Genomic DNA, 17,343 nt, shown 5'->3' with positions numbered 1-17,343 from the left:
GGCAGTGCCGGGGCCGGGCCGGCCGGGCCGCCCCCCGCAGCCCGTGCCCGGGGCGCCGCGGGGCCGGGCCGGGCCCGCTTCCTGTGCGTGTCACTCACGCGGGGGGAGGGGAAGCGCCGGGCGGCGGCGGCGGCGGCGGATCCTCCGCGAGAGGCCGCGTTGGGCGTTCGCAGCCGCCCGCCCGTGCAGCGCCTGGCCGCGCTCCGAGGCGCCGGGGGAGCCCGGGGGCGGCGCGGCGGGGCGGCCGGCGGAGGGAGGCGCTGCCGGGGCCGGGCCCGCGCGTCCCGCGGGAGGCGGCCATGTCTACCGGCGAGGCGGAGCGGCTGTCGGCGGACGCCGATGGGGCCGCCGGGGACGAGGAGGAGGAGTGGCTCTATGGCGGTACGGACCTTCCCCGACCCCCGTGCCCAGCCCGCCTCCCCAGCGGGCCGGCCCGGCGCCGCCGCGGCGGGGGGGCCGTGCGGGGGTGCGCAGGCCGCGCCGTGAGCCGCCTCGCCGGGCCGCTGAACAAGGTCCCCCGGTCCCGCCGTCCCCGTGGCTGCTCAGCCCCCTCTCTCCACCCGGCCAGCCTCTCGGGGGCGATGGCTCCCGGCCCCTTCCCTTCCCCGGTCTCCGGTGCCGGTGCCGCGGGCCCTCAGCCCGGGCCGCGCAGGCCGAGGCGTGCTGGGCCTCAGCGGCGGGAGCCCCGCGTGGTGTCCCTGCCCCATAGGCACCCCTGGGGCCGCCGAGCTCTCCCTGGTGCTCTCCTGCCCGACTTCCCCGCGTTGAAATACTGAAAGAGGCTTAACCTTTTATGTATTAACTTTTTATGAAACTTTATGGACTATCTTTATGTTCAGATGTTAATGAATCATATAAATTATACCTTGCCCATGTGGTGGACCTGTCAGTGCGGAGCACTGTAATTGCTTAGAGGTCTGCTCGACTGATTTCACAACTGAAATGTTAAGCATATGTCTCAATAGTCAGTATGTCTCTAAAGACTTGCCTAATATTCTGCATCCCAAGACAATCTGTCACAGTTGATACCCTAGGGATTTTATTCTTAAATATTGTGTTTTTTCTTATGGTAGATGAAAATGAAGCAGAGAGACCAGAGGAAGAAAAATCTAGGTGAGTATCCTGACAACTGGAAGCCCTGTAGCATGGCTGCACAAAACCTGTGTTCACTACGTTCTTCTTCCCAGCTCCTACCAACTTTCAAAGCTGGTAGGATCTGAACCCACTCTGGTGTCTTTGAAAGTGTCCTTAAGATAGTATATTTGGACGTTGCTTTTCTTTGAAATGGCTGTACCTGTGAAATTGGGTCACTTAAGTATGAGAGTTAGTTTAACTGTATGGACAGCAATAACCACTCACAGAATGCCAACAGGTCTTTTATTTTTGTGATCTTAATGATGGATCAGGACTTGTTTGGGATAATTTAGCAATGGAAAAACATCCTGTCTCCCAAAGAGTTTGCAGTGCAGTTGCAAAAACAGCAATACAAGGAAGCAGTGGAAGATTACCAGGTGGTCTGATGTACAGATCACGTCTGCTTAGGCTTGCAGGGCTAGCACGGTTAGGTTTTTTTTAACCAGTAAGACAGTATTTCAAAGAAACTTAGAGAAACTTAGGAAAGCTTTGGAAGTATCTGAGGGGAACCTGCTTGAGTTACAAAGAGCTATATGAGGGCACAAAGATGCTCCCTTGGAAATCTAAAAAAGTTAATGGAGATTAGTAATGAGAAGTGACTGGAAAAGGGAATCAATCACTTGTGCTAAATGAAGGAAGTCTCATAATTGGTAAAATATGGAAATTATTGATTGTCAAGGTATATTAAACAAATAAAGGGCAAATCAATTTGTGAAAACATACATTGTTATTTTCTGTAGTTGTTTCCATTTTTTCAGCGAGAGCTCTTGCATTTGGTTAGCTTTGGTGGACTGCTTGTTCGTAAGCTTGCTCAGTTGCTCCTTTGAACTCATGTCAACTTTGACAAGCACAGAGTGACAAAGCAGTAATTACCTCCACCACATGACTATAAATGATATCATTGTGAAGCAGCTAGAGGTGTGATTATTTGATTCCCATTATTTCTGAAGTATAAGAAACAGAGTTGTTTTCTTTGACTTTTTCCATGTCATTTAGCAGGTTTTTAGAGCTCTCTTGCATTTGTCTTGAATCTTGTCTCTTCCAGGACAAAGAGTTCTAGTTATTTATTTGCTCTTTATTTAGAAGCTATTCCATATCAGTTGATTCCTTATGTTCAGTTACCTTTTCTTGACCTGGCATGTTTGTCACTACTGTTGTTACTTAGGAAAATTACTTGCATGGAGGCCAAAATGATTTTTAGAAAGTGTACTCCAGTTTTTGGTCAATGGTGTCTAGCTTGGCATTTGGCTGTCACAATGCAGTTTTGGACAAAAAGCATAACAAATACTAACTTACCCATCTTAAAATTTTGTTGAGAACTGTGGAAGTATGGGGACAGTTCAGCTGTTAAAAGTTTTGGTCTCTGGCCTCTCAGATTTGGCGTTGTTTGTATATACAGAAATTGTGATGGGTTATTCAGGTTCTGTACCTAGTCTGTCATTTTACCAGGTGATGAAGTGAAATGATCGAGCTTGAACCCTGAGGCAGTAGCTGGGCTGTGTTGGGTGTGTTGCCAGCAGAGTATGGGGTTAGATTCATTCTACTCAATAAAAATTGCCAGTTGCACGCTCTGTTTCATAAATACCTTTTCAGTGAAAGAATATTATTTCTAGATGGCTCCCTACTTACTCTGCTATTTGTGGTGCAGCATCCTAACAGCTAATGGGACTGTGGAAGTTAAAATATTACTGTGTAGGAAACAGCCCTATGTAGGCTCAGTGAGACAGCTCATGGGCCTGGATGTCACAGTACTCATCCTTTCAGATGGACCAGTAGTTTTAAAATTTTTACAGTTCTCAGTCTACAGTTCAATATAATTGAATTAGTCATTGCATTGTAACTATTCCATATGGGAGAAGGAAATTTCACAATGCTGATATGGGAATTCTGTTTAGTGACACATTACCTGGGGATGTTTAAATGCTTTTTTTCCATTATATCTTTGAAAAGTGTCAGTCTGCAGGGAAAAAAAAAATCAAACAGCTTATTCTCCCTTCATAAGTTACAAAGTATTTCAGTTTGATTTCAAAGGAAGATCCAAGTGTAATGCCTCATTGCTTCCAACTATTCTATGAACATTCAGTTAGTATGATTTATGATAGCAAAATATTGCTAATATAAAGTTATATTCATCTTGGTTTTTTTAACAAGTCAACTTTGTTTTTTAATCAATGCTGAAGACAACTGGAGTTTTGGCTTTTCATCTGGAATGAGGAAGCAAAGCTTCTTTTCATCATTAGCTGATACCTGTGAAATAGCATGTGCATAAATACCTAGTTTCACCTTTTCCTGTTTGTTTTTGTTTAAGTGTTCCACCCCCACCTGGAAGTGAAGAGGAAGCTGCAGAAAATGGCGTTGTGAAAACGGTAGTTTTAAACATGTTTTTGAAATACTGTTTTAAAATGTTGTGATGTAATGACTTTCTGGGAATCCATAATTTGACTAGGACTTATATTTAAATGAATTAATGCCTAAGTGTGCACCATTTTTTGCTAAAATGTGTTTGTGAGCTGCAGAAACTGTAGAAATTACTAAATTAGGAAATCAATTTTCCAGTTAAGTCCAATTCTTAAATCTAATTTACAGAAAATAAATAAATAGTACTCGTAGGTTTTTTTGGGGGGAGACAGAAAGACAGTGCTTGAAGACACCTCTCTTTTCTCAGAGACATGCTTTTCAAAATGATGGTTTGTTTTTTCTTAGTGATGAGAAAATAAAGTCCTCTGAGCATTTTTCTTATTTTGGATATGATAGACAAGGAGGATTTGCAAAACTATGTGAAAGTGTGAACCAAGAGATGAATTACACATGCCTTTCAGAGGCAGTGTAACACTTACTTGGGGTGGTCTTCAATGTTTGATATGTGTTAGTATGATGATGGAAAGGACCAAGAAATTGAATTTACAGTTGCTGTGTTGGTTAAAGGATTCAGGTTACTGTGAATGGGAAAAATTTAACTGTGAGAAGTTCTATGAGAAGATTGTAGTTTTACTTCAGTGGGACTTTTTGACTTATATACTCCAAGAAATAACTTTAAATTATGTAGAAACCATTATTGAGATATTTGTGCAAGTTTCAAGGACTGGCCTCTTAGGGAAGTACTTTTTTTACAGTAACTCTAACACTTTATTTATGAAAGGCATTACAGTTTATTTAAAATTGGGGAAGAAGTTTTTAAAATCTTAAAACTTACTTCAGTTGTCTAAACTGAAAAGCTACATAAAGTGCATCAAAAGTGTTTGTATTTCTGGAAATCCTTACAGGCTCCATTTTCTTCTACTTACATGTTGTAAATTTTTTTAATCTATATATAGCCTGGCATTGTTAGGTTATCATTAGAATATCTCCACAAAATTGAGAACTTAATTGTAAATGGTGTCCATGAATGTTCTAAGCAGCAGCTTAGAAAAATGGATGTTGTTCAAGTTGATGGAATAGGAGCAGGTGAATATTTCTGTGCAGAGGGAACTAAAAAATCATTGCTTATAAGTGAAGTGGGTTTTGGTTGAAAAGGTACATTGTCCAAACAAAATTTTATTTCCTGTTTGATGCCTTTGTAGTGGCATCTGTGTGGGTTGCCTGATGAATGGTGAATTTGCACTTTTCAGCCATGTGGAATTGAAAGACTGTCTTCAGCTGTCATTTACAGAATATCCATACTGATCTAGACTTGCCCCACCTTCCCTACCCCAAGAACAGACTCTTCATCATTAATGAAATTATATTAATGTTGTGTAGTGAGGATGAACTGCTCTCCAACATCTTACTTTCTAAGGAGCTGTTGATTTTTGTTGATTTTCTTTATGTACAGGGCCACTTAATAGATGGTATAGTAGACAAGGGCTGGAACCCAGCTGTGCATGGATAACTGAAGGCTGCTAGGGCAGAATCAGCTTGGCTTCCATGAGTTCAGTCTTTTGCTGAAGAATTCCAATATGTGAATAAGAGTGATTTGGTTGAAAAGTTCATTTGGATTCCACAAAGATTTAGAAGAAGTTCCTCACCAAAGTATTTTTAAAAACTGTGCAGTTACAGAATGAGCCCTATGTGGATAACTGATTTTAGCTGGTTTGTAATAGATAGAAAACACAGGGTAGAAGTCAGGGTTCTATTTTCACAGTAAAGGAAAGCCACCTCCAGAGAGAATTCCCTGGAATTTTATGCTTAATCTGTGCTGTTTAATGTATTTACTTGGAAAAGAGCTAAGTTGTGAAATTAGGAGTTTTCTGATGATTCAAAGTTAATCAAGATAGTGAGATTGAAGTCTAACTGTGAAGAACTGACTGGTTAATATATGTTTCTTGAATTCTGCATAGAGAAAGGAGAGTGATGTTCATTGGGAGGAAAGAACCAGATCTACAAAAAAATAAAGCAATGAATTGATCATTACTGTGTAGTAGGGACATGTTTAGTGCTTGTCTGGAGCCTAAAAAGCTCCGTGTATCGTACAGCATACAGCGTGCTCTCGCATCTGATTTTTCAGTCTGTTTGCTGAAATGTCTCAAGTATTTTATGTAGCTTACTTACTTAAGGAACTAGATAGATTTCTCTAATATTCATCATCAGCTGGGGAAACATTTATTTGAGTTATGCTGAGTATATAATTGATGATGGCAAGAAGCTAGTCTTCCATATCTTTTAGTCCTTTCCTGAATGACAATGTAAGAATAGAACCAGTGTGTATGAGCTAGATAGAGGGAAGGAGGATATTAGATAGTGGAAACTCTTTTATGCTTGAGAAACTGAACCTGGTATTAAGGACACTTCTCTATTTTGATCCAGATGTTTCAGATACTTGTAACCTCCTGAATTTGCTGTTAATGCTACTCAATTCTAATGTCTAGGAAGAGGAGAATTTTCTTCTTTCAAAGCTTTCTAGAATGGATGGTTTTGTCTGGATTGTGTTTCCATTGTGAAGGTAAGTGACTGCTTTTTGTCTAAGCAATGACTTTTTCTTTTATAGAAGGTGGCAGAGGCTGAGGATGACAGTGATAGTGATAGTGATGATGATGAAGATGATGTTCAAGTCACCATAGGGGATATTAAGACAGGAGCTCCACAGTTTAGGTAAGTTATTTGCAAACATTAACTGAGGAAACATTTGAGATTATATTTAATTGTAAATGCAGTCTCTTTAATGCTTGTAATTTATTTGCCTTTTTAATATTGATATTCTTAATATTTTTTTATTCTTTTCCAAATATTTGCCATTTAATACTTGCCAAAAATGGCAGATTGTGTGCACAATTACTGTCAATTAAGAACTTTGTTAGTTCTTTAACAATGTTTTTAATGATACAGTGGCTTGAAAACAAGTGAAATGAAATCAGTGGAGTGCAAGGAAGAGTTCTATATAAGTTTAAATTGTGTTTTCAGATTTGAGAAATGATTGTATTAAGTTTGTAAATGCATGGGTTGTTTCTTATTAGGGAATGGCTATGTTATATAGCATTTTTTGGGTCGTTACTGTGACAGTGACATTTTGGTTGCAAAGGATAGAATGGCAAGAGCATGAGAAGTGTTTGTCCCTCATCCTGTTTGTAGTGGACACAGTTCGAATTAGACCTTTGTAGTTTCAATCCCAATTGATGTTCTCAAATAAGATTTTAATCTACTTTAGGATGAAACTGTGAGTCTCTGGAGATTATTTCTCAAGATCATTGTTTGGGCATTTATACTGATCTTGCTACTTTTATTGCCCCGTATTCCTTCTGATCTTGCAAAAGGGCTTATTTTTACTGAACACTTTCATACAGTGCTAATTTTACCCAAAATTATGAAATAATATTTTTTATTGAATGGAAATTTGCTGAGGGACATGGTTTGCTTGTTTTTCTTGGCAATGCTAATATTTTTATGCTTATTAAAACCAGAGTTACTAGGGTGCCATTTCTTAAATTATGACAGGTCTGCAGGTGGGTCTGACTCATGTATATAGTGTTTTTAACTTTAGAATGCAGGTGATTTACTCCTGTTTGAAACATAGTATTTTTAAACTTTCAGTGTTTCATGTTCTAAAATAATGTGCAAATGAATGTAATAGAAGAAGCGCCAATTCTTTCAGTTCTTTATTTTTCTGCGTTCAGTAACTTGCAGTGTTCTTGTGGTCTAGGCAGTGGCTTCCAGCTTTGTGGTCCTAAAGCAAAACTAGATTTATATTCTCAGTGATTTGCTGATGCTCTTTCCGTGTATGCAGGAACAATAAGCAGGTGATCCTAAGTCTAATTAGAGCAGAAAGTTTTATATAGAAATGCCTGTCTTCTCAAAAATCTTCTTTTCTGGGTGAATTAGACATAAAGTTCACAGAAGAGCAGAAATCTAAAACAAATGGCAAATTGTACATTTCAACTGCAGTAGAACAAGTCTGTTTTATAGGATTAAACAGTTTTCCATATAGTAGTCAACTGCAGTTTTAAAATCCTAATCGATTTGTTTCAGAAAATCATGCACAAATACAGTGTGGCAGATCAGAAGGTTAAATGTTTTGTTTTGGTTTTTATGCTGTTGTAGCACTTGAAAGAAAACTAGCACTGCATGGAAGTGGATACTGTAAACCATACCCTGACCTTCTAATTATATGCAAATCTCATGATATATATGGGTCACCTGTGAGGATAAGTTACATTACACACAAATGGTAGGGAGAGCTAGCTCTTAATGTTACAAATGAACAATTCTGTAATTCCTAAGGTAGTTAGATCTATGCAGTACTTAGGTTTCCAAGCTTTTTTTGAAGAAAGCTCTCAAGTATTTTAGAAAGTGAAAAATTGCATACTTTTCTGTTGTTTACAAGGATAGATGATTACTAGAAGTACATTGACACAGCACTTCAGTTATTTTAGAGAAATGCTTGTATTTTTCACTTCTGTACAGATTAAATGGAATGATTATGAAAAGATAAAATGATCCATCTAAACCCTTCCTTTTTTTTTAATTTATTTTGTTTTTACTCTAATCCCCAGACTGTCATCTGTATCCCTAAATGAACTGCATTTTTCCTTTCTCTCTCTTCTTCTGGTTCTGTCCATTCTTGTTTCTATCAAGGTCTTTATCCTTTCATCTCAGGAAGAGTGACTGGAACTTGCTTCACTACTGTTTATTAGTTGGAGAAGTTGCTACTGAGCATAGAAAGGTACTCTCTCTTCCTCCTAGGCTGATCTCTTTACCTTTACAGTTACCAGCTTGGAAAGCTAGAGATTCAGGATGGTGATTGAGCCTGGGTCCAATATGTTTCTGGATCTAGCTATCTCTTGTTTTGTGTTTTCTTCTGGTTTAAAACTTTTCTTTGTCTAATTCCGGTTTTTGTTAATTTCTTGAAGTTATGGAGCAGCACCTGTGAATCTCAATATTAAGGCAGGAGGACGAGCTTATGGATCTTCTGGTAAGAAAATTTACTCAGTAATATTAGTAAAAAAACCCAAAACATATTGGATATTGTTTTGGATTAGGAAAATAATTGTTTATTTTAAAACTTATTGATAATTTTTTTCTAGCTTTTAAATTATTTTTTATTATTCTAAGTGTAATGGTACTGATAAAATTCCATTTGGTAGAGACAGAAGGCTCTAACTAACTTTTCTTCACAGGTGCAAAAGTTAAGGGACTGGATCTAGATGCACCAGGGAGTATTAATGGTGTGCCACTTCTGGAAGTAGATTTAGATTCTTTTGAAGATAAACCTTGGAGAAAGCCAGGTAATGTCTGGTTTATGTTCACTGATACATAGGTGTTCAGTAGGTTATTTTAATAGTTGTTTCTGTTGAGTGCATGTAGATGTCATCTTACCTATCCCTCAAAGGTAGTGTACAAAGCATAATTATGTACAAAGCATAATTTGGAAAAAGCAACTATGTTACTTGTTACCTTCCTGCTGTGCCACAGAGTGCTTGGGTGTGCCATGTTTGTTAGTATACATCTCCATCACATGTCAGGAGAGGTAGGCCATTTTTTAATACATGTGTATCCTGAGCTCTCCTTGGAAATCTGTGTTCCTGTGGAGATTTCTGCCATTGCTCCGTGCCATGGAACACTAGACATAGCAAAATGTGCAAAATAGTTCTGGCTGGTTTTAGCATGAAGAATGGTGAAATGTAATTTCCTGTGCTATGTTGTGTTCATGCATAGGCATCCTAGACATGAACTTTGAATAAGAAACTGGGACTTGCTGCAAAGACTTTCCATGAGTCTCCTCTGTTTTGTCTCGTTGGCTCAAGTGGTTTGTCTAGGCTTGTCTAATTTTACCAGTGTTGATTTGGTTTTTTAGTACCAGTACATCATGCTGCTGCATATAGGTTTTTTCTTATGTTTGTGTATTGCTATGGTAGTACAAAAAGTGTCTGCAAAATGGAAAATAGAGAAGCCTTTGATGATTATCTGGTGTTTGAAATGTTAGCTGTATTAAATATATTCTATGCATTTGAGTTACAACTGTTCTCTCTTACCCTAAAAATACTTCATGGCATCACATGAAACTAGGAGCCAAAACAAAGTGAGAAGTCAAATACAGAACTAGCAAAACAAAAGGGAGTGGTTCTTCACTGAACATAAAGCAAATCTATAGATCTTATATTTATCTTGTTGTAAAGATGTGGGAGATTATAATATCCCATGATATTCTCTACCCTTGGTCCCCACTTCGTGATGCTAGGCAAGTTCGTGTTTCTGACTAAATTTTAGTGGGTTTACAATCTTAGCAATGAGCACTCTGTCTATTGATGAATTGTACATTTCAGTTGTGCTTTTTAGATCAATACCTAATCAGTTTTGATGCTATAAGTAGAGGTGTGTATATATGTTTAGTGGAGGAAGGATGAACTTTGTAATGTCCTAAAAAACCTATGCTTCTCTGCTTAAAGGGGCTGATCTCTCAGATTACTTTAACTATGGCTTCAATGAAGATACCTGGAAAGCTTACTGTGAAAAACAAAAGAGAATACGAATGGGTCTTGAAATTTTGCCAGTTACCTCAACCACAAATAAAATCACGGTAAATAGTGATTTTTTTGTATTGTACATGTTTTTTTCCCTGTAAAGCTGCTTGTGAGTCTTAAGCTTGTTCTGCCCAGTTCAGTAGATTTGTTAGAGTTTGCACCTGACTCCCTTCCCTGAACCTTGTGTGTTACTGTGTTGCTTCAATGGCAGTTTGTGTGGATAGTGTGACAGACAGCTACAGCTAGATTGCATCTGTACCTTTATTGAGACTGTGGCCCATCATTTCAGAATTGTGTGGTATCTTAATGGGCAATGTGTTATTTAACTTAGGCTGAAGACAAAGCTATGGAACTAAGACCAAGTGCAGAGATTCTCGATGGCAGATACCATCTTTTAAAGGTGAATTTTAGTAAAATTTTGTTGGTTGCTCTCATTTTTCTTGGGTATTGCTTCCCATGCCAGCACAGACTGATAGAAGAACAACTGATATGGATGCAGCCATTATTTCATACTCTCATCCTACATCAGTGACTTTCTGTGTATGTCACAAAATGTGGATTAAAAAGTGTTGCTTTGTTCATCACTCTTCTGCAAGCATGTGAGTTAGTGGCCTGGTGAACTAACTAATTTCCCAGTGAAATTAATTTTTCTTGATGTGATGGTGTATTTGTAGTTGTAGTGTGTTCATTTGTGCGGATTAAAGGATTTGTGCAGATGTGATGGGGAAGCTTTTGTAGATTATGGCATGTTTGTTTTTCCTGTGGCATTGTAGCTCTTACTACAATGTTTGTAACAGTTATCCTTGACAGCTCTGATAAGAAAATCAATCTTCCATATTTTTGTGTTGCTCTTCTGGGGTTAGCTAACAATTAATTGAGTTATGTATAATAATTTTTCCATTCAGAAATCCTGGTTTTCAGAGAATAGAACGACACGACAGCATTTATCCTAAGGATTGAACTTTATTTTTATTTTCTCAGTTTCTCATTTACGTCTTTGATACTAAACTTAAAATTATACCACAAAGGTTATTTATTTTACCTATTCTTAATATTTAGTCATTTTTGTTCTTGAACTGTCTTTGAAGTGACTTGGAACGGTTTCTTTCTCCTGTGTACTCCTGTCAATTGCAGATATAGAACTGTCAATTGCAGACAAGTGTTTTACTTGCTACTTGAGGATATTAAATTATTTTGATTTTATTCTAGCAAGAATGGATCAGAAGGTTTCTGGGGCATTATACCTTTCTCAGGTATCATTATAATAGTACTGTGGGACAGTAGAAATAGTGGACAGTAGGAGTTACAATTTGCAACTGACTGTAATCTCAAACTTTTCTGAAATGTTCTGAAGGAAAAAGGATAAGTAGTCCAACCCAAAACTTCCCCTATTTCCAGCTCAGTACTGACTGATGATCAAACAGTACTGGTAATAATGTTGTTGTAAGAGTTTGTCATGTTTTAAAAGGAGTTTACATGTAATTATTCATTTCATTAACTTTTTTCCTTCTCTTCTGAAACAGTCTCATGTAATTCCCATTATATTTCCATGTATTTTATATTAATCTCCTGTAACTAGCAAGAATGTCTCCTACATTTTCCAATTGCTCATTAATTTGTAGAAGTCTTTTTCAGATAAATACTTCGACCTTTTCCACTCATATTTCTGGATAGGAAACATTAATTTAATTTCAATGAATTTTAACTATTTATGTGCATTTTTATGGGTTTGGAAAAGATGTGCCCATGTTTAGAAGCGAGGTTCTGCAGAAACATAATAGTTCACTTGCCTGCAAGCTGTGAGATCACAGCTTATACAAGGTTATAGCATGAGTGAGCTAGCTGCATAGAGTGGTGTAGCTGGTACAGTGAGAGTGACTTTAAAAATTGAATCACTGTATATTTGTCTTTAATACTAACCCATACAGGTTTTTCTTTCACGTGTAGCTGCTGCTGAACAAAACAATACTTGATGTACTTGCACCAAAGGTTTTGCATAGCTTTAATGGTGTCTTGAATAAAAGAAGTGGCTGGAATTTTGCAGTACTTCAGCAAGAGCAGGGTGTTTCTGAAGTATTCAGTCTGAACTAATGAAAAGTCTTTTGCAGTTAGCACAACCCAGAATCAAGGTGACTTCCTGGTATGACTAAGAAATTAAGTGGTTACTAGATCTCACAATCAGTGAGGGAGATGGAGAATCCATTCAAGTTTCTTATCTCATGGTTTGCTGGTAGTGGATAGCAGGCTTGTTAGATATCTTTGTTAAGATTATGAAAAGTTTTTTTTCAGTAAGTGTCCTTCTTTTAAAAATCAAGATGTAATTTGGTTCATACAGGAAATTCTTCAGGAAAATTAGTTTGGCCTGTTCACGTACAAATGAAGTGCTTGGAAAATAAATATTTAAGCTGTCTAATCTTTTATAACAATTCATTCTCTGGCATATTGATTTTTATATATATATATCAAACACAGTACTTAAGTAATATCTCACTAAAAGATACATAATTTTGCTAGTTGTGCAGAGGTGAGAGTTTTTGAAATTCTGAATAAAGCTGGACTACTTTCTTCTTGGTATTGAATATGTTTTTGTTGAGTGTTGGAGCTACTGCACTTGCAAGGATAAACTAATGATGAAACATTATTTTGAAGGTACAGCAAGGCAGAACTGGAAATTTGGAGAAAGAGTTGGCAGTACAGTCGACCAAGCCAGATTTCACATCTCCTCCTGCCTTATTTAAATCAGGAATTCCAACAAACAGGTCAGTTGGCTGTAACTCATGACCAAAAAACTCTTTGTACTGTTACCTCTATGTCTTTGAAGGTTACAATTTTTGTAGAAAAAAAAAGGAAAATATGTTTCTGTAACAGGTAAAATGAAGGGTAGAGATATCCTTATCACAATTACCATAATCATACATGAATCCTATACTATCCTTCTTGGCTCTTTGGGAAAAAGCAGAAGGAAAGGGGAGAAAAAACAGCAGGACCAAGTAACAAGACAGTTACAAAAATCTACTTGTTGATTTATGACACTGTGTTTTCTGTGTGTAATTAAATTTGCCATCATAATACTTCTTGTTAGGGTCCTGATGAGTATTTTAACTAACTCATTTTTTCAGTTAAACAAGATGGAATCTGACAGCTATGACTTTAACAAGTGGAGGAATTCCTGGAACCTAGTCTCTTTCCTGCAAGGCAGCTTTGGTTTCTCCATATTTGAATATTATACTTTCTTTGAAAATTGGAGAGAGTATTTCCTTACTGTGTTCCTTCTCCCAGCCCCAGGCTTTAATAAGTTCTGTCTTCTGTATCTAAGCCACTGCTGTTTGTTATCTGGCACTTGGCTTAGGATGACTCCATGCTTCTGCTTTACTTGAGTTATTTAGTGATCCTGTTTAGTTGTTTTGGTTCTGTGCAAATTAAAAGCCCTTATATTACATCATATTACAAACAAGGGTAAGAAAGGTAGAACAGGTTGTTCATTGCAGACTTTGGTTGTCAGCCATTAAGGATGAGGAGCTATCACCCATCTTTAGCACTGCATCCATAAGTACCTTGACTAATTTAGAGGCACTTGTGTTCAGTTATTCCATCCTGTAAGAGTCAGTTCAACACCCAAATGTATTTGTCTTGGGGGGTGGGTTGGGGGGCAGGAGGAAGTCAATCATAGCCTTGCCTGCACTTTTCTTTCACTTCTAGAATATTCCTTCTGGTAGCCTAAATTTTTCTCTGAACTATCAGGTTATGCTGCTCTGTGTTTAGTAGATTTTAGTTCTGTTTGTCCGTTTTTCATAGTCAAAAGAAATGAGAAGAGTTTCCCAAACTTTGTGCTAACCCTGTAGCTGTTTTTAAAATTTTCTTTTCTGAATTGCTTTTAATGTGTGATATTCCTGTAACAGAGTTCTCAAACTGGAATGTATTGTTCGCAGGGTAAGGATTCCAAATCTATATCTAGCATAGGTTTTGTTACAAGATTTCAATTCTTTGTTCATCTCAGTGGTGGACAGAAAAGCTCTAAACTACTTTGGGAAGTAATTGACAACCAGGATATTAAAATGTAGTTAAGTTGAAAGTTGTAGAAAAAATGCATTGTGTAGATTATTTGGTTGTGTGAAATTTGCAGGTGTGATGACTGTGTCATTTCCTGACATTTATTTTGAGGTATCACTTTGTGGCATATCACTTTGACCGTTGTATCACTTGTGCATTCCATTGGTAGAATAGGTTGTGTTGTATGTATTTATTTTGAATACTGTAATTGTAAGTTGTTACAATGACAAAACTGACATCTTCCCTTATTTAATACCTGCTTCTATGGATACACTTGCTTAAAATATATTATTCTGTAAGGAAAGGTATTTCTACCAAGTTGTCAGAAGAGATTTTGAAAGAAAACTGTATGGTCAGAAGTCTGAGTAGCTCAATGAGAATATATATTGAGTATATGAGAATACATATTAGCTGGATTATATATATTTCTACTTTAATGACTTATCCATAATGCATCTACTGTTTTCTGTTTCTAAGTGCCTGTATTATTAACTTCTGTATAACCAGATAGTGTTTTATGGGGTTATACTAATTTCTTTCTTTAGTTAAGAGTTTATTTTAGGGAGACAGAAAATTTTCAGCAATGTAACCCTTCAGTAATTTAAAATAATTGCCTTTATGCCATGTGGCATTTGCAATAGTCTTGTTGAGAAATTGCTGGAAGCATTTCCAGAGAAGTTTCAGAGAAATTAGCTCATCAGTGTAGTGTGCTATTTATCAGCTTTATCTGTGCTTATAGCTTTCTGTAAAAAGATATTTTAAAGAAAATGGATTTCTGATCTTTTGTTTCCATGAAAAATACCAGTTCAGCCTTGCAAGACTAAGTGATGGAAACTCAGGTGTTATTTTGAAAAATATAGTGTGTTTTTCAAAAGAGTATAAAGTGTGGTTTTATACAAATGGTTTCTTTAGTAAATCTATTAGGTTCTTATTCATATCAGTTAGTGGTGAGCTCAGCAAAGTTGAGGCTGTCCTCAAGAGGAGGAAAATAAACCATGAAATACATAAGAAAAACAAGAAAGAAGAGAAGAAATATTGAAGCATATTATAATTCCATACATATTAGACTGTACTATGTATAAAGTCTACTGAACAAATGTGGCATCCCATAGTTAGTCTGATTCTGAACAGTCATATGGGGGTGTTCCATAAAGCAGCTTATTTATTTTATCTGTGGTAAGGATAGGGATTTTTGAAGCTATGAACTTCGAAAATAACTGGGTTTGCCTTTGTTTTTTCTTCTTTTTTCCCCCTCTTTCTCTTTGCTCTGTAGAATCTAAGCTGAGCTTGCCAAATGAGATTGAGTTATCTTTCTGAATTAATCTCCATGGAAATGGTATTCTCAGTGCAAATAGCTCATAAATAACCATTCTCTAATTAGAGTGAGATAACTCAGAGTTGCTGGAATGTTCCTTTCAAGCTACACTTTGTATGAACTCTGCTGTGGGTTCATGTGCATCCCACACGTGTGGCTTGCCTTTTTATGTTTCAGAGGATCCTTTGGGAATGCATCTGTATCCCAGGTGCCTCGATCACGTAAGGGACAGACCAAGCCCTTCCTTTTCTTTGCTTACAGCACTGAGACAGAAACTGAGTCTTGCCTGCTACTTATCACAACTCTGTTTAATGTCTAGGGAGTTGCAGAAGTTTCTCCTTTTGCCATCTTGCTGTGACTTAATGTGTGTGTCACTTAGCATGTGGTTGGAAGTGTCATCTGCTGCTTCCTTTGCAACTGAATTTATGCTTTCTCCTGTTCAATTTCTAACTCTTTTAGTGAAATTCTCAATGAAATTGTTATTGCAATCTTGGAAATAGAGAATTTGTCAAGTTCAAGGTATGATGGCAAAATCCATCATTATGAAAAATAATATCTTGGCAGTTGTTGGGAAGAACAATGGACATAACACTATACAGCATTATTTAAATAATAAATATAAAGTATAATCTCATTGAGATTGAGTGAACACAGCAGGTATATGCTTCAGAATCTAAAAAAATGAAGTGAAACTGTTTATTTCAGGAAAATTGATGCATAGGAACCAATGAATTGGTAGTCTGGGTTTGCTTCATTTGATATTGCAGTGGTGTGTTTGGGCTGCTTCCCAAACCAGAATTAATATTATTGTAATGTGATTGGGGCATATATTGCTTTAATGCCCCATACTCTTGCTTTGGTATTGTGTGTGTTTTCAGTGCTGATTCTAAGAGTTGCTGGCAGTGTGCAAACAGGACAAGAGAGGAAGAGTCTTAATTCTGCTGTGTACATCACTCCCAGTGGAAGCCCTGTAAATCAGTGGTGTGAGCCAGGCAGGGACTTTGTGCTGTAGGAGTGTCATTTGTTGTACACAAGGACTGAAGCTAGGTAAAATGAGTTTTCTAGGATATGGTTTAGAGAATTAAGAGAGGATACCAGTGATGGAAGAGAACAAGTGTCTTAGAACTCTCAAAACAAATGCACTATCAGTGAAGATTAAGATGGTGAGAACATAGGTTTAATAACTGTTTTGTAATACCTATGTTCTCAATTCAGTTACTTAAAGCAAAATAATAGTCCAGTGTAGCAGTGCTGGAAGGCCATGTAAGAACACTGGGGAAGTTTAGAAAAGCAGATGTTGATTATGGGAACAATCTAACGTCTAGCATGGGGTATCAGAAGTCCAGAGAGTTTCTGACACTTCTGTTATCGTTGTATAGAATATATTGCTGTGGAGTATACACTCTTTAATTGAAGGAGTGTTCTCGGACTCTCATACCATCACACTGATTTTGTTTGTTTTTTTTTTTTTTTAACTCTAAACTGTTGTGCTTAATAAGCTTACTTTAACATCTAGGAGGAAGCTCTAAACCCAGATACTAAAAAGCTCAGAGGACAGGCATTTGTATCATCCTCAGTATGCAGTCTGCTATGAAACTTCAGATAATCTCTGAGAGATCTGACTGTTACTTCATGCTCTAGTGTCTGCTGTGTCTTTTTCAGTTGCATTGCAGTCTAGGTATCGGAGCAATTGGAGTCCAAGTTATCAGTCTGGCAGAACTCTGAGCCTATAATTCCAATTTACAGTTGTTCTCCCTAATATTTGTATTTGTGTGGTTAGTAGTACACTAGATGCAAAAAAGACAAGAACTCCTGAAACTAGAAATACTTTTTACTTTCTATGGATTTGTTTTCTGTGGAAATTTCAGGAAGGTTTTTTCCAGTCTTTTACTGTTCTATATCATGCTCTTGGTA

At 37.6% G+C, this 17,343-nt stretch overlaps 1 protein-coding gene across 2 annotated transcripts in view; it reads left to right on the top strand.

Annotated features, from left to right (window-relative positions):
- The first annotated feature begins 266 nt into the window (after positions 1 to 266).
- FIP1L1 (factor interacting with PAPOLA and CPSF1) overlaps positions 267 to 17,343 on the top strand; it is a 37,527-nt gene continuing 20,450 nt past the window's right edge. The window contains exons 1-9 of one of the 2 annotated variants that reach the window (XM_058023976.1): positions 267 to 381; positions 1,074 to 1,113; positions 3,443 to 3,500; positions 6,098 to 6,201; positions 8,454 to 8,515; positions 8,721 to 8,828; positions 9,990 to 10,120; positions 10,396 to 10,464; positions 12,714 to 12,823. In XM_058023976.1, the coding sequence (XP_057879959.1) occupies positions 300 to 381; positions 1,074 to 1,113; positions 3,443 to 3,500; positions 6,098 to 6,201; positions 8,454 to 8,515; positions 8,721 to 8,828; positions 9,990 to 10,120; positions 10,396 to 10,464; positions 12,714 to 12,823 (764 nt within the window). In that variant the 5' untranslated portion in view covers positions 267 to 299. The remainder of the gene's footprint in view (positions 382 to 1,073; positions 1,114 to 3,442; positions 3,501 to 6,097; positions 6,202 to 8,453; positions 8,516 to 8,720; positions 8,829 to 9,989; positions 10,121 to 10,395; positions 10,465 to 12,713; positions 12,824 to 17,343) is intronic. The other variant, XM_058023978.1, reaches the window with a different exon arrangement.

This window comes from Melospiza georgiana, chromosome 5, assembly GCF_028018845.1.
Source record: "Melospiza georgiana isolate bMelGeo1 chromosome 5, bMelGeo1.pri, whole genome shotgun sequence".
In the NCBI taxonomy this organism is placed as follows: domain Eukaryota; kingdom Metazoa; phylum Chordata; class Aves; order Passeriformes; family Passerellidae; genus Melospiza; species Melospiza georgiana.
The sequence above is the reverse complement of the archived record's forward strand: the minus strand, read 5'-3'. Positions and strand labels throughout refer to the sequence as shown.